Below are 21,449 nucleotides of genomic sequence, written 5' to 3'. Positions count from 1 at the left end.
GCCTCCTCGCTATTACTTTGCTCCCTTTCCACTTGTAAGCTAAACTTCCGCTGCATGCACATACATGCATACATACGTATGTCGCAGATAATGAATGGTATGACGGGCCGTGGTTTGCCCTCTCAGTTAGTCTACATTCATTTGCCAATAGAAACGGTTATATTTCCTTTGGAATAATCCGCGCTCGTACAGAAATTATTTTCTACAGGAACTATTTTGGTTCAACGTGCGGCAAGTTGTTCCCCGCTTTTTATCTACTCCAGCATCTCTTCAAGAAATGGCAAGTAATTGTGAATGTGTAAATTGATGTGATTATTACGAAACATACCACATAGCGGATTTATCAATAAACTGCGACATTGGAAATTGTGAAATTTTTAACTTTAGTTTGTTTATTTCGTGCGCGTTGTCACGGAAACGAAAAAACTTCCTGCAACGGATGGGAAAGTTAACACACCGCAAAACAACAATTTTTATATAAATATAACAGCTGTTTGCCCCTGTCAAAATATTCATGGCCCACATTTGCCCACAGTGGTGTGGACTGTATTTGTGGAAGCCATAGCGCTATGTGGTGAAAACATTTAGAATTGGCGGAAGTGAAATTTAATGTCGTTAGCAACATCAAACGTCATTGCCTCGTTATTTGTTTTAAATTGTACAGTAATTAATAAACCGGTTATAGAATTGATCGTTAAATTTCTTCAATAGACTCTTGAAACAAAGCACATTAAAAAGTTATATTTGTTGTGAGCAATTTCAGTGACTTGCTTTATTCAAACAGATTAGAAAAAAATGGAAAATTATAATGTTAACCATGAAGCAATAATTAAAGGTGATTTAAGAAGTTGAATTTTCCCCACGCGTCAGCCATCGCAAGCTATTTAATAAATCCATGATGTTTTTGCCATAAAACGTGGGCAAGAGAGGGCGTTAAGTTTGTTAATGTCGCAAAAGACGAAATGAAAAAAAGATTGGGTAAAATCGAGGAGTACTACAAAGTTTGAGTGCCTTACATTTGGATTTTGAGACCGGGTCAGATCGGAAAAGTTGTCCAGTGCCGGAAGCGAAATTTTGCATTGCTGGAATGAGGCCGAGACGACATATCATTTGGTTGACGCTTCTACGTAAACAGAGTAAATTTTGATTTAGATCATATACTCAACCCCGCATATTTCACCTGGAAAAGAATTGGTCAGTCAAATAACGGATGATTTTTTAGCTATTATCTTTTTAAACAGTTCGTTTAAACAGCTGACGCACGTTTCGTGTTTTGTTTCACTGTCAAACATCTTCAGTTTGGCCTATAATTTAACCATGAATCGTCTTGCAAACGAACAACTCTTGCAAATCTTTGAATTTTATTAGAAAAATGCGTGTTCTGTTAAGAAAGTTTATCGCGCGCTTCTTCCATTTTATGGTCAGTTTATTCGACCCACTGAAGCGGCTATTCGAGCTATTGTGACTAAATTTAGAACCAAATTTACATTATGGGACATCAAACCACCAACACGCTTACGTAGAGTGCGAACTGAAGAAAATATCGCAGCTGTATCGGCCAGTGTAATGATGACCATCAATTATCGATTCGTCGCCGTTCGCAGCAATTGGACTTCTGTTACTCAACAACGTGAAAAAATTTGCGAAAGGATTTAGGTGTGAAACCTTTCAAAATACAGCTGGTGCAAGAATTGAAGCCGAACGACCTACCGCAACGCAGAATTTTTGGTGAATGGGCTCTTGGAAAGTTGGCCCAAGATCCACTTTTTTATCGAAAAATCGTGTTCAGCGACGAATTTCATTTTTGGATCAGTGTATGCCAAAATTGGACGTAAATAAGCAGAATTGTCGATTTTGGAGTGAAGATCAGCCAGAAGAATTGCAAGAGCTACCAATATATACAGAAAAGGTCACAGTTTGATGCGGTTTATGGGCTGGAGCGCTTCCGTGAAATGTTATCCAACTTTTTTTTGCCCAAAATGCAAGAGCTTAACTTGCATGACATGTGGTTTCATTAAGACGGTGCCACATGCCACACAGCACGCGTAACAATGGACTGGTTGTGAGGCGACTGCGGTGAACATTTTATTTCACGTTCGGGACCTGTCAATTGGCCACCCAGATCGTGCGATATAACGCCTTTAGATTATTTTTTGTGGGGCTATGTTAAAGCTCATGTCTATTCAGACACGCCTGCTTCAATTAACGCATTGGAAGACAACATTAAAGCATTTATATGTGAGATACCGGCCGAAACATTGGAAAGAGTATGCCAAAATTGGACTAAGCGGATGGACCATTTGAAGCGCAGTCGCGGGCAACATTTGCATGAAATAATCTTCAAACATTAAATTATAAGGACTATACTATCGATTTAAATAAACATTTCATGTATTTTTCTGGACTTTACGTGTGTTTTTTTTTGAAAAACTTTCCTATAGTTTTAAAAAATCAGTCTTTACTTTCTAAAGGGCAGATTAGAAAGTTGAACGACCCAACCAAAACAATTAATTTATCTGTGGATGATATGGCACAGGCAATATCCAATATGCGTACATGGATTAACATAGATCTTCTGAGAATAGGGATTTTTTTTCATATATACGTAGTCTTGCCATAAGTTCTGTTACAAGTTAAGTCCATTATAGATATGAAATTATAATACGTTTTTCAATGAAATTAGTTTTATTTAATCATGTCAATATAAAAAAAGGTTATTTTCATTCGAAATAGTCATCATTTGCTTTTACACAGGCCTTCACACGATTAGGACAATCAATTACTGTAGTACGCATTGTTTTCATGGATATTGACGTCGCTGTCGAACCAAATATTATTTGAGACTCTCCAAATTTCTGTTATGTCTTCGACAGGCGTTCTCCAGTTCTGACTACAAACTCTTCAATTAATTTTAGTCTTATCTAACCGAGCTACTTCCCCTCACATCAATCTATCATTTAGATTACCCGACTACTGTAGCGTATTCCAAGCGGAAGTATGCGCTATCTGGTATGCTGCGAAAACTCTCTTAGAAAATAGAATATCACTAGAGGATATCCGCTTTTTCACCGACAGTCAAGCGGCCGTTCGAGCACTCAGCTCCTGTTATACCCACTCAGATGTGGTTCGATCCTGTCTCTTATCTCTTAACGAGATAAGTGTTCAGAATTCTGTCAGTGTGTTCAGTTATCTGGATACCGGGTCACAGTGGATTCGAAGGTAACTGCAAAGCTGATGAGCTCGCAAGAGCTGGAGCTGCGCAATCAAATGTTAGTAACTTACCCACAATCCACATTCCGCTCTCAACATGCAAATTGCTCATTAATCGAGAATTTCACAGCATTGCTGATCGGAGGTGGCAAGTGGAAACTACTTGCGCTACGACCAGACAAATCTGGCCATCCTACAATCTGAAACAGACAAAAACCCTTATAAGTCTTTCGAAACACGAACTAAGGCATATAATATCTCTCATCACCGGTCACTGCCTTTTGGGCACTCACGCACGTCGGCTCGGGGTTCCTCAAAACGACCTGTGCAGATACTGCGAGGACGAAGATGAGGAAGTATCGAGCAGACACTTGCTGTGCAGTTGTCCCGGTCTAGCCAGAAGTCGACTCGCTCTTCTTGGCTCTCCAACAATTGACAATCTTTCAGTACTCGCGAACCTGAAAATCGAATCTCTCATCAAATTCTCGAAACGAATTAATATCTTTGACCAAAATCTACAATAAAAATCTCGGTTAGGTGGGGAAATCATATAACATAATGAGCTCTAGGGCAACACAACGGACCCAACTTGCGGTCTATGTGGCACTCCGATGCGGGGTCACCCTTAAACCAACCAACCAACCAACCGAGCTACTTTTTTTAGCCGTCAGTGAAAATGATTACATCCTTCTCAGAAAATCTCGCACAACTCTTCACCGATGAGACGGTGCATTATCGTCGTCTGTCAGATTAAGCTTACGAAGACTTAAACTCGGCTACAATGGCACACACACAGAATTAAAATTTTCATTCGAAATGGTCGCCATTTGCTTTTAAGACTTCAAACGATTAGGCCATTCAGTCCTTGCAGCACGCACGGTTTCTATAGATATTAACGTCGCTGCTCGAACTAAAGATTGCTTGAGGCTCTCCAAATTTCTGTGAGGCCATGCTTTCCAATTCTGATCACGAACTGTAGTCCAATGGATTCAGATCAGTACTTCCAGGCGGCCAACCTGCTGCGGCTATGAACCCAGGAATATTGTTTTTTAGCCAGTGCTGGGCTGTTTTTTGCATTATGGGCTGGAACGGAATCTCGCCTGAAAATCCAAAGCTCTCCATTGAAGGGAGTAGTGCTCAACTGCTTCACCACGCCTTTTAAGACATCCTTCTGGTATACTTTCGCCCCGGTCTTAACTACTTTTTCCCAGAAATGAAGAGATGTAACGTCTTTAGAAGACACTCCTCACCAAAAGATTGCGGAGGCTGGATTGTGGCCACGCTGAACCCTTGAAATAACTTTTTTTGCGTCTTTACAAGATTTAGTGTAGATTTTCTCGTTTGGCTTGTTAAAATTTCTCATCTGTGAAAAGAATACTTTCATGACCGTTGACTGCGTGCCACCGAAGAGGCTGTTTGCATCTGTCGACTCTAATTTTCTTCAAACGCGTTGTCAAAAGACGACCAGTTGAGCATTTGCCCAGTTGATACCACAGTATGGTTCTGGATCGTGAAAATCTGCTACCGCCACACCATAGCGAGTTCATCAACAATTTTATATCCTTTTATTCCAGTGCTATATGTACCGTTGTTTGAATGTTGAATTTCAACCTGAAAGACGCTGGGGAATTTGACTTGGAGATTTTCGTCTTGGGACCATAGATTCTCGCACTGACTCCAGTATTTGTTTCCGAACCGTCTGTGAACCATCGGGATCGATCCAAGATCCTCCCAGTGCTTATTGACCACGAGCTGAGATTATGATTTCAAATATACAGTTAAAAACGCAGTAATAGTAGTACCAATAATGAACACTGCGCCACCCAACAGCGGTAGGAGAAATTAGGAAGATACAGGGAAATTGTGTTCGCACCAAATCACTATGTACCACTAAAAAGTTTTACTACCCTGTTCCCCCCCCAAGTATAAACCTCTTAGAAAATCAAATGATTTAAATATAACCAATATAACCATAATATAATGAAAGTAAGCATAGGTGTTAAGTGAGCTTTTGCACTTTCGGTTTAGTTTACTTGGACGATTTCGAAAAAATTTTTCCCTAATTTTTTAAATTTATTTTTAATCCCTATAGTTTTATTCTCAACTTTTTATATTATTCATTATTTTACTTTCTATTTTTCCCCCTTTCAGGGCTTGTTATCATTATTACGAAAACTACGCCCCAGCCCCGATAAAGAAGCCAGAATACTGTTACTTGGCCTAGATAATGCGGGCAAGACGACAATTCTGAAGCAATTGGCATCCGAAGAAATTTCTACGGTAATTTTTTTATGAACCACATAGCGATTGTAACTCTTCGATTTCTATGTGTGTATGAACATATGTCCGCACATAGTCTGTATGTTTGCTCATTTGCCACAGGTGACGCCAACAGCTGGTTTCAATATAAAATCCGTGGCGGCCGATGGTTTTAAACTCAATGTCTGGGACATTGGCGGTCAATGGAAAATACGGCCGTACTGGAAGAACTACTTTGCGAACACGGATGTATTGGTAAAAGTTGCAGCATAAAGAACAACAACAACAACATTATAAATGGCAATGGCAAAGAAATAAAACATTTATTTTCCTCTTTCTTGCTTTCTGCACAGATTTACGTAATTGATTGCACAGACCGTGAACGGTTGCCCGAAACTGGAAACGAGCTCTTCGAACTGCTCATGGACAATCGTCTCAAGCAGGTGCCATTGTTGGTGTTCGCCAACAAACAGGATCTGCCAAACGCACTTACCGCGTCTGAGGTAGCCGAAGCGGTGCAATTAGTGCGTTTAGAGGAGCGCACCTGGCAGATAATCGGCTGCTCAGCGGTCGCTGGCACAGGCATCAAAGTGAGTAGCAAGCACGAATGAATAAGAAATGAATTATTTACCTACTTGTCAGCACACATACATATGAATTTACTCTGTTTTTAACATTGCAGGATGGCATGGATTGGGTCTGCAATAATATGAAGAAGTGAACTACTCTATTTAATTTATTTATGTGTGGGTATGTGTGTGTGCATGCACTGCATACGCATGTTCAGGTAGTATTTAGGCTATGAACTCACTTTTGTGCAAGAAATAGCAGATAACTCAGCTCTTTAAGTACTCAGATAAATGTGTTTGTGTGTATGTATTTAAGAAAGTGTCCAATTAACTGATAATTTTAGTTCTTAGAATACATTTTATTTATAATCATTTAACTTTTGAAGTGAGTCTTCAGTGATAAAAAAATAAAATACGTCAAACTCAATACCAAAAACAAACAAAAAACTCTAACAAAAGCCTGTAAATCGTGCTAATATAGTAAAATATAATAAAATAATTCAATTGATTAGTTGAAGCTTAAATTGTGGTAGTCAAGTTTTGTTTATTGTACTAATAATTTGAATCATACGGGCATCGAACGTACTCGATTATGGCATTCAGTTCAAAATATACTTAGTATTGCCATAAATTCTGTGACAAATTTTACAATGCATACGGCGAGAACAAGTTGGCGAGAAAAAAATTCCGTTATTTTCGTTTTTTTTCGGCATTGCTACTCATAAATTATAATCAGTTGCGTGGCAAATTTCGCCAGTTAACAATGAAGTGGAAAGCTAAGGAAAATCGCATTGCAGTGATTGCAAGACATAAAAAGTAGCAAAAGTGCAAGTGAGATTTACGAATCGCTGAAAAAACTTTGCATTCCCAGAATGTTTGTTTACCGCACGCTCAATTGTTTTCACCAAACGTCTGAAGTGAGAGACAGACAGAAAAAGAAGGGGTCGTCCGCTAGTGGTTCGAACCAGTGCAGCCATAAAAGCCATTCGAGAAAGAATTCGCAGAAATCCCCGTAGAAAACAGAAAATCATGACCAAGGAAAATAATGTATCGACCAGATCCAAGTCACGACTAATTACAAAATGGTCTCCACATGAAATCCATCCGTCGCTCAACTGGTCATCTTTTGACAACGGGCCTAAAGAAAATTAGACTCGACAGATGCAAGCAGCTTCTTCGGGGCACGCGGTCAACGGCCATGAAAATATTATTTTCACAGATGAGAAGTTTTTAATAAGCAAAACGACAAAATCTACACTAAAACTTCTAAAGACGCATAAAATGTTGTTCCAAGGGTTCAGCGTGGCCACGATCCAACCTCTGTAGTGGTTTGGTGAGGAATGTCTTGTATAGGCGCTACATCTCTTCATTTCTGCGAAAAAGGGGTTAATACCGGGACAAAAGTGTAACAGCAGGATGTCTTAAAAGGCGTGGCGAAGCAGTTGAGCACTACTCTCTTCAATGGAGAGCGTGGGATCTTTCAGAGAGATTCCGCTCCCACCCATAAGGCAAAAACCACCTAGTAGTGGCTAAAAAACAATATTCTTGGGTGCATAGCCGCAAAAGATTAACCGTCTGGAAGTCCAGATCTGAATCCATTGAACTACAGTTCAGATTCTGGATTTGTGATCAGAATTGGAGAGCATGGCCTGTCGAAGACCTTACAGAAATTTGGATAGCCTCAATCTTTAGTTCGAGCAGCGACGTCAATATCCATAGAGACTGTGCGTACCGCAAGGGCTGAATGGCCCAATCGTTTGAAAGCTTAAAAGCAAATGGTGACCATTTCGAATGAAAATTTAGGAGATTAAATAAAACTAACTTCATTAAAAAAAGTATTATAATTTAATATCTATTACGGACTTAATTTGTAACAGTACGTATGGCAGGTCTAAGGATGTACCCTCTTTTCACAAAAATACGAACTTTTTATAAATAGGGAGAAATAATCACACGCGTGTGTCACATTTTGGCCGAGTTTAAGTCTTCGTAAGCTTAAGCTCACAGACGACGATAATGCACCGTCTCATCGGTGAAGATTTGTGCGAGAATTTCTGAACGGGATGTAATCATTTTCGCTGGCGGTTAAAAAAAGTAGCTCTGAGAACATTTTTGTAGTGATTCGCAGAGTTCTTCGGCACATCAATGATATCAGGCATGCCCCAGATTAGATATATTACCAGGTATTTTTTTTAGCTGCACGAGAACTGTCGATATCTATAACCATGGTTTGACAGCTGAGGATGGCAAACTGTGCTGAGATTTCTGATCAGTAAGGTTTGGCAAGTCATCATGAATCGTTTAAGGCCAGAGCACGCTTCCAAATTGTGGAAATTTACTATGAAAATAATAAGTATGTTCGGTGGCAGGAAGGAGCTGTCGTTACAGTGAATGGCGAGCGCTATCGGGCCATGCTGGCTGACTTTTTGTTTTCAAAATTTAATCAGCTAAACTTCAACGACAACATTGGTTCCAACAAGACGGCGCAACTGGCCATACAGCCAGGTTAACAATCGCAAAATCTATTCTAAAAGGTAATCAAAATTTGGACTGATCGAATGAACCATGTAGCTCGTACCTGCGGAGGGCGTATGGCGGATGTCATTTACAAAAAATAAATGCCATGAAATTATCAGATTTAAAAAACATAATCATTCCACCAATATTTCTGTTTTGTATTATCATTCAAGTTCTCAAACTCTTTACAAACCCCCAATGCAATCCTGGACATGACAAAAAAATGTTCTGACTCTAGTATTCCTAAGAATGCTGTCGTTCTTCCAGCAAGCAATCGATTTGATATCTTCTGCGGAGGAGCAGGCCTTCATCCTCCTCTGCTTCTCGTAATACTTCTTTTGTAAATTTGAAGACCTGATAATATTATTTAATTTGAATAATACTTCACCGATTTTAAATTATTGTTATTGTCTATGTTGAAAATCCAATTATTGCACCATGACAAAAAAAATTTATTTTTTAAATACATTTACACGTACATATATTAGTTTTATACTCTCAATATAGGCTAAATTTTGTTTTTAAATATAACTAAAAAGCTAACTAACATTAACTAAAATTATGCAGCCACAATCATTTTACATTCCGATCGCAGCTTTGTAGATCAACATCACATCCACAGCTTCCACTTTTTTTGCCATTTTATACTCACAACTCATTGTGCACGTACTCAGTGGTCACTTTAGCCTCGCCCTCATGGAAGCCGCTACAATCGACTGGGTACTTGACCTACAAAGAACGGATAAAGAGAGAAAACACACGCACACAAACACAAGTTAAAACATAGCTATTTACAAATATGTGGTAGGTAGAAAAGTAACTGTAATCTTTATCAAACTTATTTAATCAACGCAATAAAACGTGGAACTGTGTTATATTCTTTGTATAAATTAGAGGCGTTTCTGGCATCGCCAAGTGCTAATTAATATAATGCACGTTCATGTGTACTTACCTCGCAGTTCTCGGGCGCATTTATCACACCAAACAATGTCCAGAACGGTGTGCCAGTTTCGGTGCTAATGAATATGGACGCTCCCATGCTGCCAATTTTCACGATTTTCGGACTGACACCTGAAATAAGGCCATGCGCATTTCCAGCTGCATTCCGTTCGGGCGAATTCAATTCACATAGCACGTAACGGTCACATTGCGGCGATTTCAAGATAAATCTGTAGGCGCGATGAACTTTCAGCACGGGTTCGATGACCTACAAATAAGAAGAAGCATGTTTTAGAATAGAAAATGTATTAATGAAACAAAGTCCAGTGCTTTTTGGATGACTTTCTTAGGATTTTGGACAAATAAATAGCATAGTCCAGACACTAACAGACAAATGGAATAGATTGGCGAACTAAGTTAATTAGTCAAGCGGTACAGTGCAGTAAGTCGAAAATTGAAAGGTCAAAACTATTAATACTGAATACCGAAATCGGAATGAAAAATCAAAATTAGATTTGGCGAACAGTAAAAATTTTGAAAAACAAAAAAAAAACAAAAATTAACAAAAATTTGAATCAATATCAGATTTTCAGTGCTAGTTTATCTGGCCCTAAGCCAGTCGTTGGCCGTAGTAACGAAATGTGTTGGTGCATGACTACCATTCAGAAGTTCCCGGAGACGAATTTCCGGTTATTTTTTTTTTATTGAAACGTTATAAAATTTGTATACATTTCATGGTATTACGCCTTGTTTAAGCTAACAAGTAACATTATTCTATCCTTAACATTGAAATTTAAAAACAATTATAAATATTTTACAAACAATTATGCAGTGTTGGCGACTAAATCTCGTGGCTTAGTTTTTCGAAGTCTTCTTGTGCAGACCGTTTTGGTAAGCTCACTGACCTCCGGGTGTGTGTGCTCTTTCAGCCTGGTTTCATGCTTATTTGCAAGAATTGGGATTATATCAGCGACTTTTTTCACCGACAGATCATTGTGCAGGTCGTGATTTCGCACATACCAAGGTGCGTTGACCATGTCTCTGAGAATCTTATTCTGCAGGCGTCGTACAGCTTCAATGTTTGATTTAGTGGTACATCCCCATAATTGAATGCCGTATGTCCATACCAGCCTAACTGCTTGGTTGTATATTAATAATTTGTTCTGTATTGGCAATGTAGACTTTCTGCCAATTAACCATTTCATTTTTTTTTAATTTTTAAGTTAATTTCAGTTGCTTTCATTTTGACATGCTCTTTCCATTTGAGCTTTGCATCCAAAGTTATACCCTAATATTTTGCTGTATTACTATACGGAACAGTAGCAGATGATATTTTCACTGGGTTATAGGCTATTTTCTTGTTTGTAAAGTCTACGTGAACAGACTTGCTTTCATTTAGTTTGATTCTCCAGTTTTCAGTCCATGCGAAAACTTCGTCTATCGATGGCTGTAACTTTCTAGTTGATTCATTTGCATTATTTCCATAGGCTAAGATACACGTGTCATCAGCAAAAGTGGCTATCTTACTTGTATTTGAAACAGGTAGATCTGCAGTATAGAGCAAATACAGTACTGGCCCAAGAATGCTGCCTTGTGGTACACCAGCTGCAATTTTTTTAATGTTTGAGTATGCTTGGCTTTGTTTCACTCTAAACTATCTGTCTGTGAGATATGATTCCAATAGCGCAGTATATTGATATGGGAGCATCGCTCTGAGCTTGCGGATTAGACCACATTTTATCAAAGCCACACTTTATTTGCTTTATTGGCTTTATTGGAATATTGCTGAACACACTCGATTGTTTCTATGGTCTCTTCTATGATGTGTACTATACGATGTATCGTTGAATGATCTATCGTTGAATGTTTTTCTCGAAATCCAAATTGGTGAGATGGTATTAATTGTTTATTAGAAATTATATTCCGGTTATGAAACACCAAATAACGGCAAACGTTTTTTTGCGATGGATTTTGCACCATGAATACGCACAGTGCCATCAGTATCCATGAATTTTTGACCAAGAATGAAACAAATACCATCCATCTTACAACAGCAATCGAATTCACCTGATATGGCACCATGCATTTTTTTCTGTTTGATGGAATAAAAAAACACTACAGGGACCGCCATAAGGAAGTAATGGAAAAATCCAACACGGCTCTGATGAAATTCGAAATTAATGTTCCAGAAATCCACTTTCAAGAGCTGAATCAAACGCTGGCTTAAGTGCATTGCAGTTGATGGGGAGTACTTTGAAGGCGATAATATCAATTTTGACTTATAAACTTATATTCTGAATTTTCTGGAGCCATTCCGGATTTATTTTAAGTAGGGAACGCGATTTTTGTTTCTATGCAGAAAAGTACTTGAAGCGGCATGTCACGATATTTTGTAGAAAATAAGTTGTTTTATTACCTCTGTGGTATTTTTTACCCAGTAACGACGAACGCCGGGTTAATTTTCCAGTTTTCTAGGTTTTTAGGCCCTTTGCACTTTTTTGACATTATTTTTCGTTCTATCATGCCAACGAAACAAAATATGAAGTTTAGTACTCAGGAAAATTTTAAATTTATATTACAAGCTGGCAGTCAGCACGTTTGTAACTGCAAATTATACCGTGAAAATTATGCTTAGATGCGCCACATTATTATTGTTATTGCCACTATTATCGTTATTATACAATAAAGGTTACAAATTTTCTTCGACTTATTTAACTATTATTTTCTATTATTTCGCTCGACAATTATTTGCTCTACCCACAAGTATTAAGGTCATTATTCAATATTTACACTTCATGCACAAATACTCTCCAGAGCAGATTTCTCCTCGACATATACCAAGTGTTATACTAGTAGGCACATATAATCACAATCACATCACCTCTCACTCTTCTACTCACCTCCAAATTGAGTGTATCGGTTAATTTGTCACTCAGTTCGGTAGCATTGAACTGCAGCAGGCCTCGCGCTTGACCCAATTTCAGCAATTCTTTGGCATAACCCACAGCCGGTTTTACATATTGACGAGAGTCGATCTTCACATTGAGGTGATGTTTGGCCACATGATCGAACAAATTCGAGATGGTCTCACTGGCGCGACTGGGATCGAAGTAGGTAGTCTTTGGATAACCTTGAGATTTTAGAAAACCGTTGAACATCAGTTGCGCAGTCTGGAAATATCTGCGTGGAAAGACAGAAAAAGAGATAAGAATATTTTAAAGGTAACTGTGAATAAGGGAAGACACATATGCACTGCATACACACACACACATACATAAGTAAATGAGCGTAAATAATAAAGGGAAGCTTCGCGACCTGCTCGCAAACAAAGTGAAAGCCAGTACGTACGTAAATAACTACATTTTTTTAACTTGAACTGCGCACATTCTACCAAAAAGATATTTTGTGCTTTTTCCCTTTCATTTATTGGCTGCTAGAAAGTGTTTCTCTGATTTAATGGTGAAATTAACCAGCGGGAAATAAAAGGTTGTGACTTTGTGACTGTGGTTTGCTCTGTCATGGAAGAAACGCTGCTTTAATTTTTTTGTGTTATTTTGTTTTTTTTTCATTTGGTTGACTTTGTTTTTGTATATGCTGCAATATTACTTACTGCATAGACATTGGCTATTTAAATTAGAAATGCTCATTTTCAATTGGAATTTTTATGGTTTCGATATTTAGAGCACATTCGAAATTAGTTTTCATTTAACTTTTCTGGTGCTTGCTTGAGAAGAGTAGGTTCACTGATAAATAAATATGTAGAATCTTAGATATCAGGTCAGTCCATAAGTTCGTGCGTATTTGACCCATAATTTGACTTTTGTACGATTTTTGCATATAAAAAATTATTAGCGGAATATAACGGAACTATTTATATTTTCTTTGATATATTGTGCATTCAACAAGTGATTTCAGTCGCGGATAGAAGCACGTGTTGTTAAAAAATAAAATGGAATCTTTGACCGCGTATAAGAGGCATATTTTGTATTTTGTTTTTATAAAAGTGGTAAAAATGCAACAACTGCTGCTGCAGAAATAAACACTGTTCACGGAGAGAATACCGTGAGTGTAAGGACTGCGCAAAAGTGGTTTTATTAATTCCGAAGTGGTAACTGCGACGTGGAGGATGCCCCGCGTCCTGGTCGTCCTGAAGTCTTTAACTCCGACGCCTTGCTCGAGCCAAATTTGACAGTCGATATGATAGCTCAGAGGTTAAATTCATCGCATGGAACAGTTTACAGGCACCTGGTTCAGTTAGGAAAGGTTTTAAAGCTGGAAAAATGGGTTCCGCATAGACTTTCCGTCGCCAACCTTTAGCACAGAGTGAATGTGTGTTCTCAGCTGCTGCAACGGCTTGAAAATGAAAGTTTTTTGAACCGCATCATTATTGGTGATCAAAAATGGATCCTTTACAATAATCCTGTTTGCAAGCGCCAATGGTTAGATAAAGATGAAACACCAGAACCGACCCTTCACCTCAAGAAGATTCTCCTGTCGATTTGGTGGGATATGGCCGGTATTGTTTATTATGAACTTCTGGAACCAAACCAGACTATAACTGTCGATTATTATTCCCATCAGCTATCAAACCTGTATGAGGCACTTAAAAAAATCGACCGTCTTTAGTGAATAGACGCTAAGTTTTGTTTCACCACGACAATGCAAGACCTCATACCGCAAGCTGAACGAGCTCAGATGGGAGCTAATGCCGCATCCACCATACCCTCCGGATATTGCACCTTGTGATTATCACCTTTTCCGTGAACTTCAATCCTATATGAGGAACAAGAACTATTCCTTAAAAGAAGCTAAAAAAAGGGATATCGAAGTGTATTTTGGCTCCAAGGACAAGCAATTTTTTGAGCAGGGAATTAAAAGTTTGCCTAAATGTTGGAAAGACATTGTCAATAATGAAGGAAAATATATTATTGATTAATAAATACTTTAAGCATCTTTTTTATTCATTTTAAAACCACCTTTAAAAAACGCACGAACTTATGGACTGACCTGATATTTTCTAAAAGCACCAAAAAATTTAAAGTAAAAGAATGCGAAGTTTTTGCTTTAACGAGGCATCTCAGATCCATAGCCAATAAACGAACCCCTCACAAAATATAATAAAGGGTGATCAGATTGTACGCACTTTTTCCAATAGGGGGCAGATCACGCGTGACTACAGTCAAACTAAATACATAATTTTTTTCAGTATTCATTGACATTTCATCATGGAAAGACTTATTCCTCGACAATGTTTACAAATCGTGCAGTTGTATTAAGAAATCGGTGCTCTGTGAAAAGTGTTCATCGCGCGCTCAAGCCAACTTATGGAGTGCAGCGATGAGGCCTTTTTTTACTTAATGTCTACGTCAATAAGCAAAATTGTCGTATTTGGACTGAAGAGTAACCCAAAGCCATTCGAAAACCGCTATTAAATCCATTGAAAACAACTGTTTGGTGCAGCTGGAGGAATCCCCTGCCTATATTTCTTGAAAGACAAGACTGACTTTACACCAGTTGGCAAAATTGTAAAATTTCGGCAAATTTTCAATCTTCTTACTTAGAATTTGTAAAAAAATTTTGGATGCAGTTTTATCACACGGATTTTTAAATCACACTGATTTTTGAGAACTTTTGAGACCGTGTCCGAAGTCTTGTGGATTTTCTCCTTTCAATGCCTACTCCACATTTGTTTAATATGCAAGAAAACACTCAGCACCGTCAGCCGAACAAATTTAAAAAATCAACATAATTTTATAACCAATTGAAACTTGCACTTTATACGAGGTGCAGTCTAAAATAAATAAGACTGGCAACATAAAAATGTTTTTGATGGCGCCATCTTTTTATTGAGTTAGTGCGTTGGAAGTTACATCCCTAGCTTACTTCCAGTGAAAGCTTGGTGACATTCGGTTCAGTGGAAGCGAAGTTATTGCGTCTAAAGTATCAGTATGTTTGTGTCATCGGTACAGAAATGAGTTTCGAACAAAGATCTAATACAAATTTTGATTAAAATCGGTAAAACATTTACCAAAACATTTGAATTGAATCGAAAAAATTTTATGGCGCTGATTGTCTATCTCGTGCCAGAGTTCATGAGTGGTTTACACGTTTCAGAGATGATTGTGAGGCCGTAAACAACAATGAACATACGGGCCACCCAAATTGTTCATAAATTTATCAAAAATGAACCGAAATGAACGTGGAAATTCATGGAATCGGAGTTAAATATCTCCAAAACATCGATTTATCGCATTTTAACTGATCATTTGGGCTTACTGGTCTGAGCACGTTTCAATCCGCACAAGTTAACTATGCCAAATGGAAGGCCCCAGGCGAGCCACCACCCAAAAAATCGCGTTTGAAGAAGTGAAAAATCAAGTCGATGCTCATTTGTTTTTACGATTCCAAGGGAATTATCCACAAGAAGTTCGTGCCAACGAGCCAAAAGATCAATGCAATATTCTATCTTGGCATTTTGAAGCGTTTGTTGCATCGCATTCGGCGAATTCGCCCTAAATACCGCGAAGGAGTAAGCAAGCACTTATTGCATGATAATGCACCATCTCATCGATCCACTCTTCTGACTGATTTTTTGACTAGAAATCCCATGTTAACCATCAATCACTCACCGTATTTGCCTGATATGGCTACCTATGATTTCTACCTATTCGGAAAAAGTGCATATTTGGCGATGAAAGGAAAAAGTTTTGCGTCCGTAGAGGACATCCAAAAGGATTGTACCGACATCCTGAAGCACATTCCGATCAACGACCTGAAACATCCTTTCGAAAAGCTTTTAAATCGCGCAAAACAATGTATCGAGGCCAGATGAGACTGTTGAATAAATAAACTCGAAGTTATCAGAACAAAGCTCCTGTCGTTTCTTTTTTAGCTCAGTCTTGATTATTTTGGACTTCACCTATTTGTACTAAAGTTCAATGGTCTATAAAACTGCATGCCCGAAATTTTTTAAAGACTTCCAGTAAAAAGATACAACACTTTTACTATTATTCTTATCCGAAATACGCAACATTTTCGTGTTCGGGCGTGTGGCAATATTTTCGTAAACGTCGGCATCTATTGAAAAAACATTTTTTTTTTTCGACGGAAGAAAACACTATAAGATTTGTGTCACACAAGCTGACAGACAACGATAATCCGCCGACTCTTAGTGAAAAGTTGTAGGTGAATCGTGAGAAAAGTTATTATTCAACTTCACATTCACCTGATTTGGCATCTCGCCACAAATATCTGTTCTCGCAACTATATTTGAAAAAAAAAAAAAAAATCATGAATGTTGTTGTTGTTGTAGCAGCATAAATATTCCCCAAAAATGTACGGGGAATGCTGCTGGAGCGATAGTCCTCAGCCGAACATAAATCTGGGTCGTTCCGGTAACGTAGAACCGACTGTCTTGGGGGGGCCGTTTGAGGCCATTTAAGCCGCTATTACCACCATTCCAAACAATATTCCCTAATTTTGGTAAACCGAGCAAAATTGTGTACTAAGGCAAAAGACGATTACTGAAAAATATTTATCACAAAATATACAAAAATAGTTTCTAGGTGCGAGTTTCTTTTGGGATATTATTAAAAAAATAGCACAATATTTATTTCCCTACCTAGAGCTCGATAATATAATAACAAAATCTCCTCCATACAACAATAACACTTAATTAGAACTCATTGGGTCTAACTGCTTTTCATTCAGAGCGGCTCGCTGAGCAAATCGTGACAAAAGGAAAATATTTATTTTTCTTATTTGCAGTTTTGGTTAATTGTAATAAAAAGTATGACGCCAAGCGAATAACGGTAACGCCTTAAAGTAATGCCAAAGCCCAGCTTTCGGTGACAAAGTAAGGCACTAGGCTGAAGACGTTGGAGACGCACGTCTGATTTAGTTGCACTGTCATGCATGAGAGGCGGACCAAGCCATTAACGCAGCATATCTAACAGGCACGTCGAAATGTGGGTCAACACTTTGGTAACAGCGAAATTGTGTGCTTGTATGAGTAAGCAACAAAGTCGAAAAGACAGAAGAAATGTATGAAGAAATCCAAAACCGGTGCGGAGAAAATGTGTAAATACCAATGCGAGAACAATGAAAAGAAATGCGACTGCGTGCTCAATTGCGAAAGAATCGGCGCTCTCTATTTTCTTTTTAGGCGTGAGAGAATGAGTAAATTGTAAGCCACCACTGAAGCTAAGCAAATACTCAAGCGCTCAGGCGAAATGTGAGTTGTTTGCGAATTTGCTAATCAGCTGGGCTAACTGTAATTTCTTCAAGACACAAGAACACCTGTATTCGGAAGAGCCCAGTAAGAAAGTAATCCAGCCTGGATTGATTAGCGTGCAAAGAAATAGTCATAGCAATACTTTTTTTAATTTTATGTCACGCCTACTTGCCAGCCAACTCGTAGTTATGGGCCAACCGATGTTCCAATAGTTTCAAGCAACGAAATCTAATTGAGAAACACTTACTTGAGATAGACTTCCGGATTTGCCAAATAGCTGGCCCAATCGGCCAAATAGAGTGTCGCCGATTTGATCCAACGTCTACGGAACGACTGATTGTTCAGCGAATCGAAAAGTTTGTCATAGTCCAATTTTCCATCGCGGCCCTTGAATCCCTGAAGATCACAAAGTAAAAGAAATAATATCAGTTAACCACTCAAACCACGAATCATTGCAGCAACAAACCTACCTTCAATATCTTATTAACGCCCGACTTTTCGTAGAGCGCATCGGCCAGTTCCGAGTTCGAGAAGTGATCCCACACCACATGCAAATGCTCCAAGAATGGCGGCAACACCCACGCATGACCTTTGTGCTTTTCTTGTGTTTGTTGTCCCTCAGGTCCCGCAAACGAGCTAACTGCCTGCATGACCAAGGGTAAGAGACTCATGAAGCCACCATTGTCCTCCGAATCTACATCGACTTCGTTCTGACGCATATTTGCACGATTGTCCGCAGAGCGACGCTGCTGATGATGCTGATGTTGCTGCTGGCTGCCGCCACCATTGTTGGCATTCATGAACACCGAGGCAATTTGAAGTATAGAATCCAAGCCAATGCCTGCATCATTACCGCCATGACTGCGTGAATTAGCGCCCGCATCATCGGCATCTGAATCGCTGTTTGTGAACATTTCGAGAACGTTGCCGATGATGGCGGGATCAAAACCACCGGCGCTGCCACCAGAACGTGCACCATTTTGGCCCGCATTCGCGAGCAAGCTGCCGATGCCGGACAGGATTTGCATGGCACCGGACGCGGTCGCCTTACCTTGACCGGCAGAGCCGCCGCCACCATTGGCCTGCATGAAGCTGCCTATCAGCGAAGCGACGCCTGCGAGACCAGCGCCGCCGCCTGCACCTGCACCGCCCGCACCCCCACCACCATTACCCGTTTGACTGTTCAACGCTTCTTGTATGAACATGGAGGCCATATCGAGCAGTGGATTCGAGTCATCTTGCTGTTGGTTCGCCGAGTGGGTGAAGGATACGTTCACACAAAGCAGTGCGAGCAGAAAAACCGCTTTCCGTAGCAGCAACATGGTGAAGTGGCAGCTACAAATTCACGACAATTTTGGTATTAACTTTCACAATTCGCACGCACAAGCCAAAGCTTTATATTTTTTAGACTTGCCACACGCTACTGATTTTCGTCGGTCGACCGCGACTGCGCGCAACAACTACAAACGTAATAACCGTATGAATAAGCAGATATGTATGTGTGTATGTAGACTTATGAGCTACGTTTGTGGCACCAAAAATCGCAAATGGAGAAACACAACAAGTACGTAATAACAGCTACTTAGTCAGCTATGTATGAATGTTGAAGATATGTAAGAATTAGCACCGCGCATGCGCTAAAGCATCCGTTTAGTTGGCAAGAAGACAAACTACTGCTAAGCGCTTGCACCGCACAAAGACGTTATAGTTTCATAGAGACTTTCTTTCCACTGTTCAACAGGTAAATGAGAAACACTTCTTGGGCCGCTAAAAACACTCAGCCACACGCGAGACTCAGTTAGCAAACTGCGAGCAGCGCTGGTTAGTTGGCCTGAACTTGAGTGGAATTGCACTTTGGCGAACGCCAGGTGCTGAGAATTCATTGTTGGTTAATTGCCGATGAATTGTTGGCGACAGCAAAGGTACACGTCAGTGCTCGGCACTGTGGCTGTGAACAATATTTCACTTCAACTTGGTGCTAACGCAAATGGAATTGTGTGCCTGTGCCCGGTTGTATAGTTGTGTTGCAAGCGCTTTTTCAAGCCGATTCTACTCAACTCAAGCACTTAAAGTGGCTCCGGTTGTTTGCTTCATTTGTGGTTTGCCTACTTTCTTTCAGAATGTCGCTTCTTGGCAATTTGGGCCTCTTTTTATAAAGAGTGTACAGTGGTTTCCACATTGTTGCGGACAGTCACGAAAAAATGTATGTGAGAAAAATTAGTCTTGAATTAGTTTAAAGCAAGGTGCATTCATTAAAGATGGTGGCACTACACCAACAACACTGTTCTGTACGTTTGATTGTCAAAGCAAAGTATTGAGAAACTCGAAAACAAATAATGAATTCGCCTTTTTTCATTCTGAGCTGACAGCCACATGGACACGGCGAAAGAAAAAAACAACCCAGCTGATTTACCAACACCACTTTTAATAGATTCGCCTTGGTTTAAAGGGTAAAACCACACTGGCGGCATAAAAATTAGACAATATTTTTTTTTTTTGTGAAACTATTTGGCGTAGAACTTTTTCACACTTACTTATTCCGCATGAAGCAGTTTTCCCAAGGCACTTTTTGGCGATATTTAACTAAAAGTAGCAAATAAAGAGACGGCCGCCGCACAGTAGTCGAATGATCGGCTTTTATGGGATTCAATTAAAATTTAAAGTTGTGTTAAGGCGTCGAAATTATTTTTATTTTATTATTTTTTCACACAATTTTTAAAAGGTCACACAGGTTTCCCACATTTTTATTCTGTTTACCGAATTCTTCTTCATTAACAAATCAAAACTTTTGTGTAATTAAAGCCGTGAAATTTTACCAACAACAATGATTGTCAAATGAAGAAAAACGACAAATTTAAGAGCATCGCCCCAGAAGCAATTGACGAATTTCGATAAGAAAAATGTTTTTAAGCAAATTAAAACAGATGAATATATATTGACAGAAAAAAATATAAAGAAAATTTACTTACACTTTACATTACTTTACACTTTGCAAAGACGTTTCGCTCGAGAATCCCAATCTTCGGAATATAGGAACTAAGAAACTTAAGTCGCAAACGAACTGTCAGTTTTCGCTCAATGTTAAATGGCATGTGCAATTTAAATAGGTGTGAAAAACTGTTGCGCGGTGTTTCCGCGGCGTGAACTGAGTACTAATTTGCCGTGAAATACATACGAAATTTCACGCATATTTCACGGCGCTGCAATTTGTATGGCTTTTGACAGCCATTTCACGTGAAACGCGAACTTATTGCTACGGTTAAAGGTCAAAATTCTCTTTTTCTTATCGTTAATTAAATGTCTTCAAATTGTCAAATTAGCTGATGTGGGGCTTACAGACAATGGAACATATGAAATTCAAACGTATTAAAGTTAAATTTTTTTTTCATTGTAATTGTAAATAATCAAATTCAGCTGCTACTTCTGCAATTTCTTACAAAATTTAACTTTTTAGATACAATATCGGCCTCCAAACGAGATTTTTTTGAAATATGACAAGATGCGAAAATTCCTTCCGAAAATATGCCTGCCATGAAAACACATACATATATGATACTTTCTAATATTAACCATTAAAAAACTAGTATAGGAACAAACAAAAATTATTTTAAATTTATTTTATTCTTTTGTGTTAAAAAAAACAATGTTTAAAATAAAAGAAATATAATTTTAAAATTAAAAAACTATATATTTAAAACTAAACAGAAAACTTTTTAATCTAA

The 21,449-nt window shown here is 38.7% G+C and overlaps 2 protein-coding genes across 5 annotated transcripts; one reads left to right on the top strand and one right to left on the bottom strand.

Moving 5' to 3' along the window:
* The first annotated feature begins 195 nt into the window (after positions 1 to 195).
* LOC129242615 (ADP-ribosylation factor-like protein 3) lies at positions 196 to 6,509 on the top strand. Its single transcript, XM_054879373.1, has 5 exons — positions 196 to 280; positions 5,362 to 5,490; positions 5,593 to 5,724; positions 5,823 to 6,059; positions 6,152 to 6,509. The coding sequence occupies exons 1-5, from the start codon at positions 278 to 280 to the stop codon at positions 6,188 to 6,190; spliced, it is 540 nt and encodes a 179-aa protein (XP_054735348.1). The 5' UTR covers positions 196 to 277; the 3' UTR covers positions 6,191 to 6,509.
* A 2,502-nt stretch (positions 6,510 to 9,011) lies between these two features.
* On the bottom strand, positions 9,012 to 20,608 carry LOC129242592 (uncharacterized). 4 transcript variants are annotated; one of them, XM_054879340.1, is made up of 6 exons: positions 20,262 to 20,608; positions 18,198 to 19,317; positions 17,975 to 18,123; positions 12,395 to 12,674; positions 9,508 to 9,762; positions 9,012 to 9,284 (listed from the first exon to the last, which is right to left on the bottom strand). In XM_054879340.1, exons 2-6 carry the CDS (start codon positions 19,047 to 19,049, stop codon positions 9,204 to 9,206), a joined length of 1,617 nt encoding a protein of 538 aa, XP_054735315.1. In that variant the 5' UTR covers positions 19,050 to 19,317; positions 20,262 to 20,608; the 3' UTR covers positions 9,012 to 9,203. The 4 variants fall into 4 exon arrangements, with proteins under 4 accessions (XP_054735315.1, XP_054735308.1, XP_054735322.1 ...); XM_054879333.1 differs by having other exon boundaries at positions 18,198 to 19,187; XM_054879347.1 differs by having other exon boundaries at positions 18,198 to 19,174.
* Between the last annotated feature and the right edge of the window lie 841 nt (positions 20,609 to 21,449).

The sequence above is a fragment of the Anastrepha obliqua genome, chromosome 1 (assembly GCF_027943255.1).
Source record: "Anastrepha obliqua isolate idAnaObli1 chromosome 1, idAnaObli1_1.0, whole genome shotgun sequence".
Classification (NCBI taxonomy): Eukaryota; Metazoa; Arthropoda; class Insecta; order Diptera; family Tephritidae; genus Anastrepha; species Anastrepha obliqua.
The sequence above is the reverse complement of the archived record's forward strand: the minus strand, read 5'-3'. Positions and strand labels throughout refer to the sequence as shown.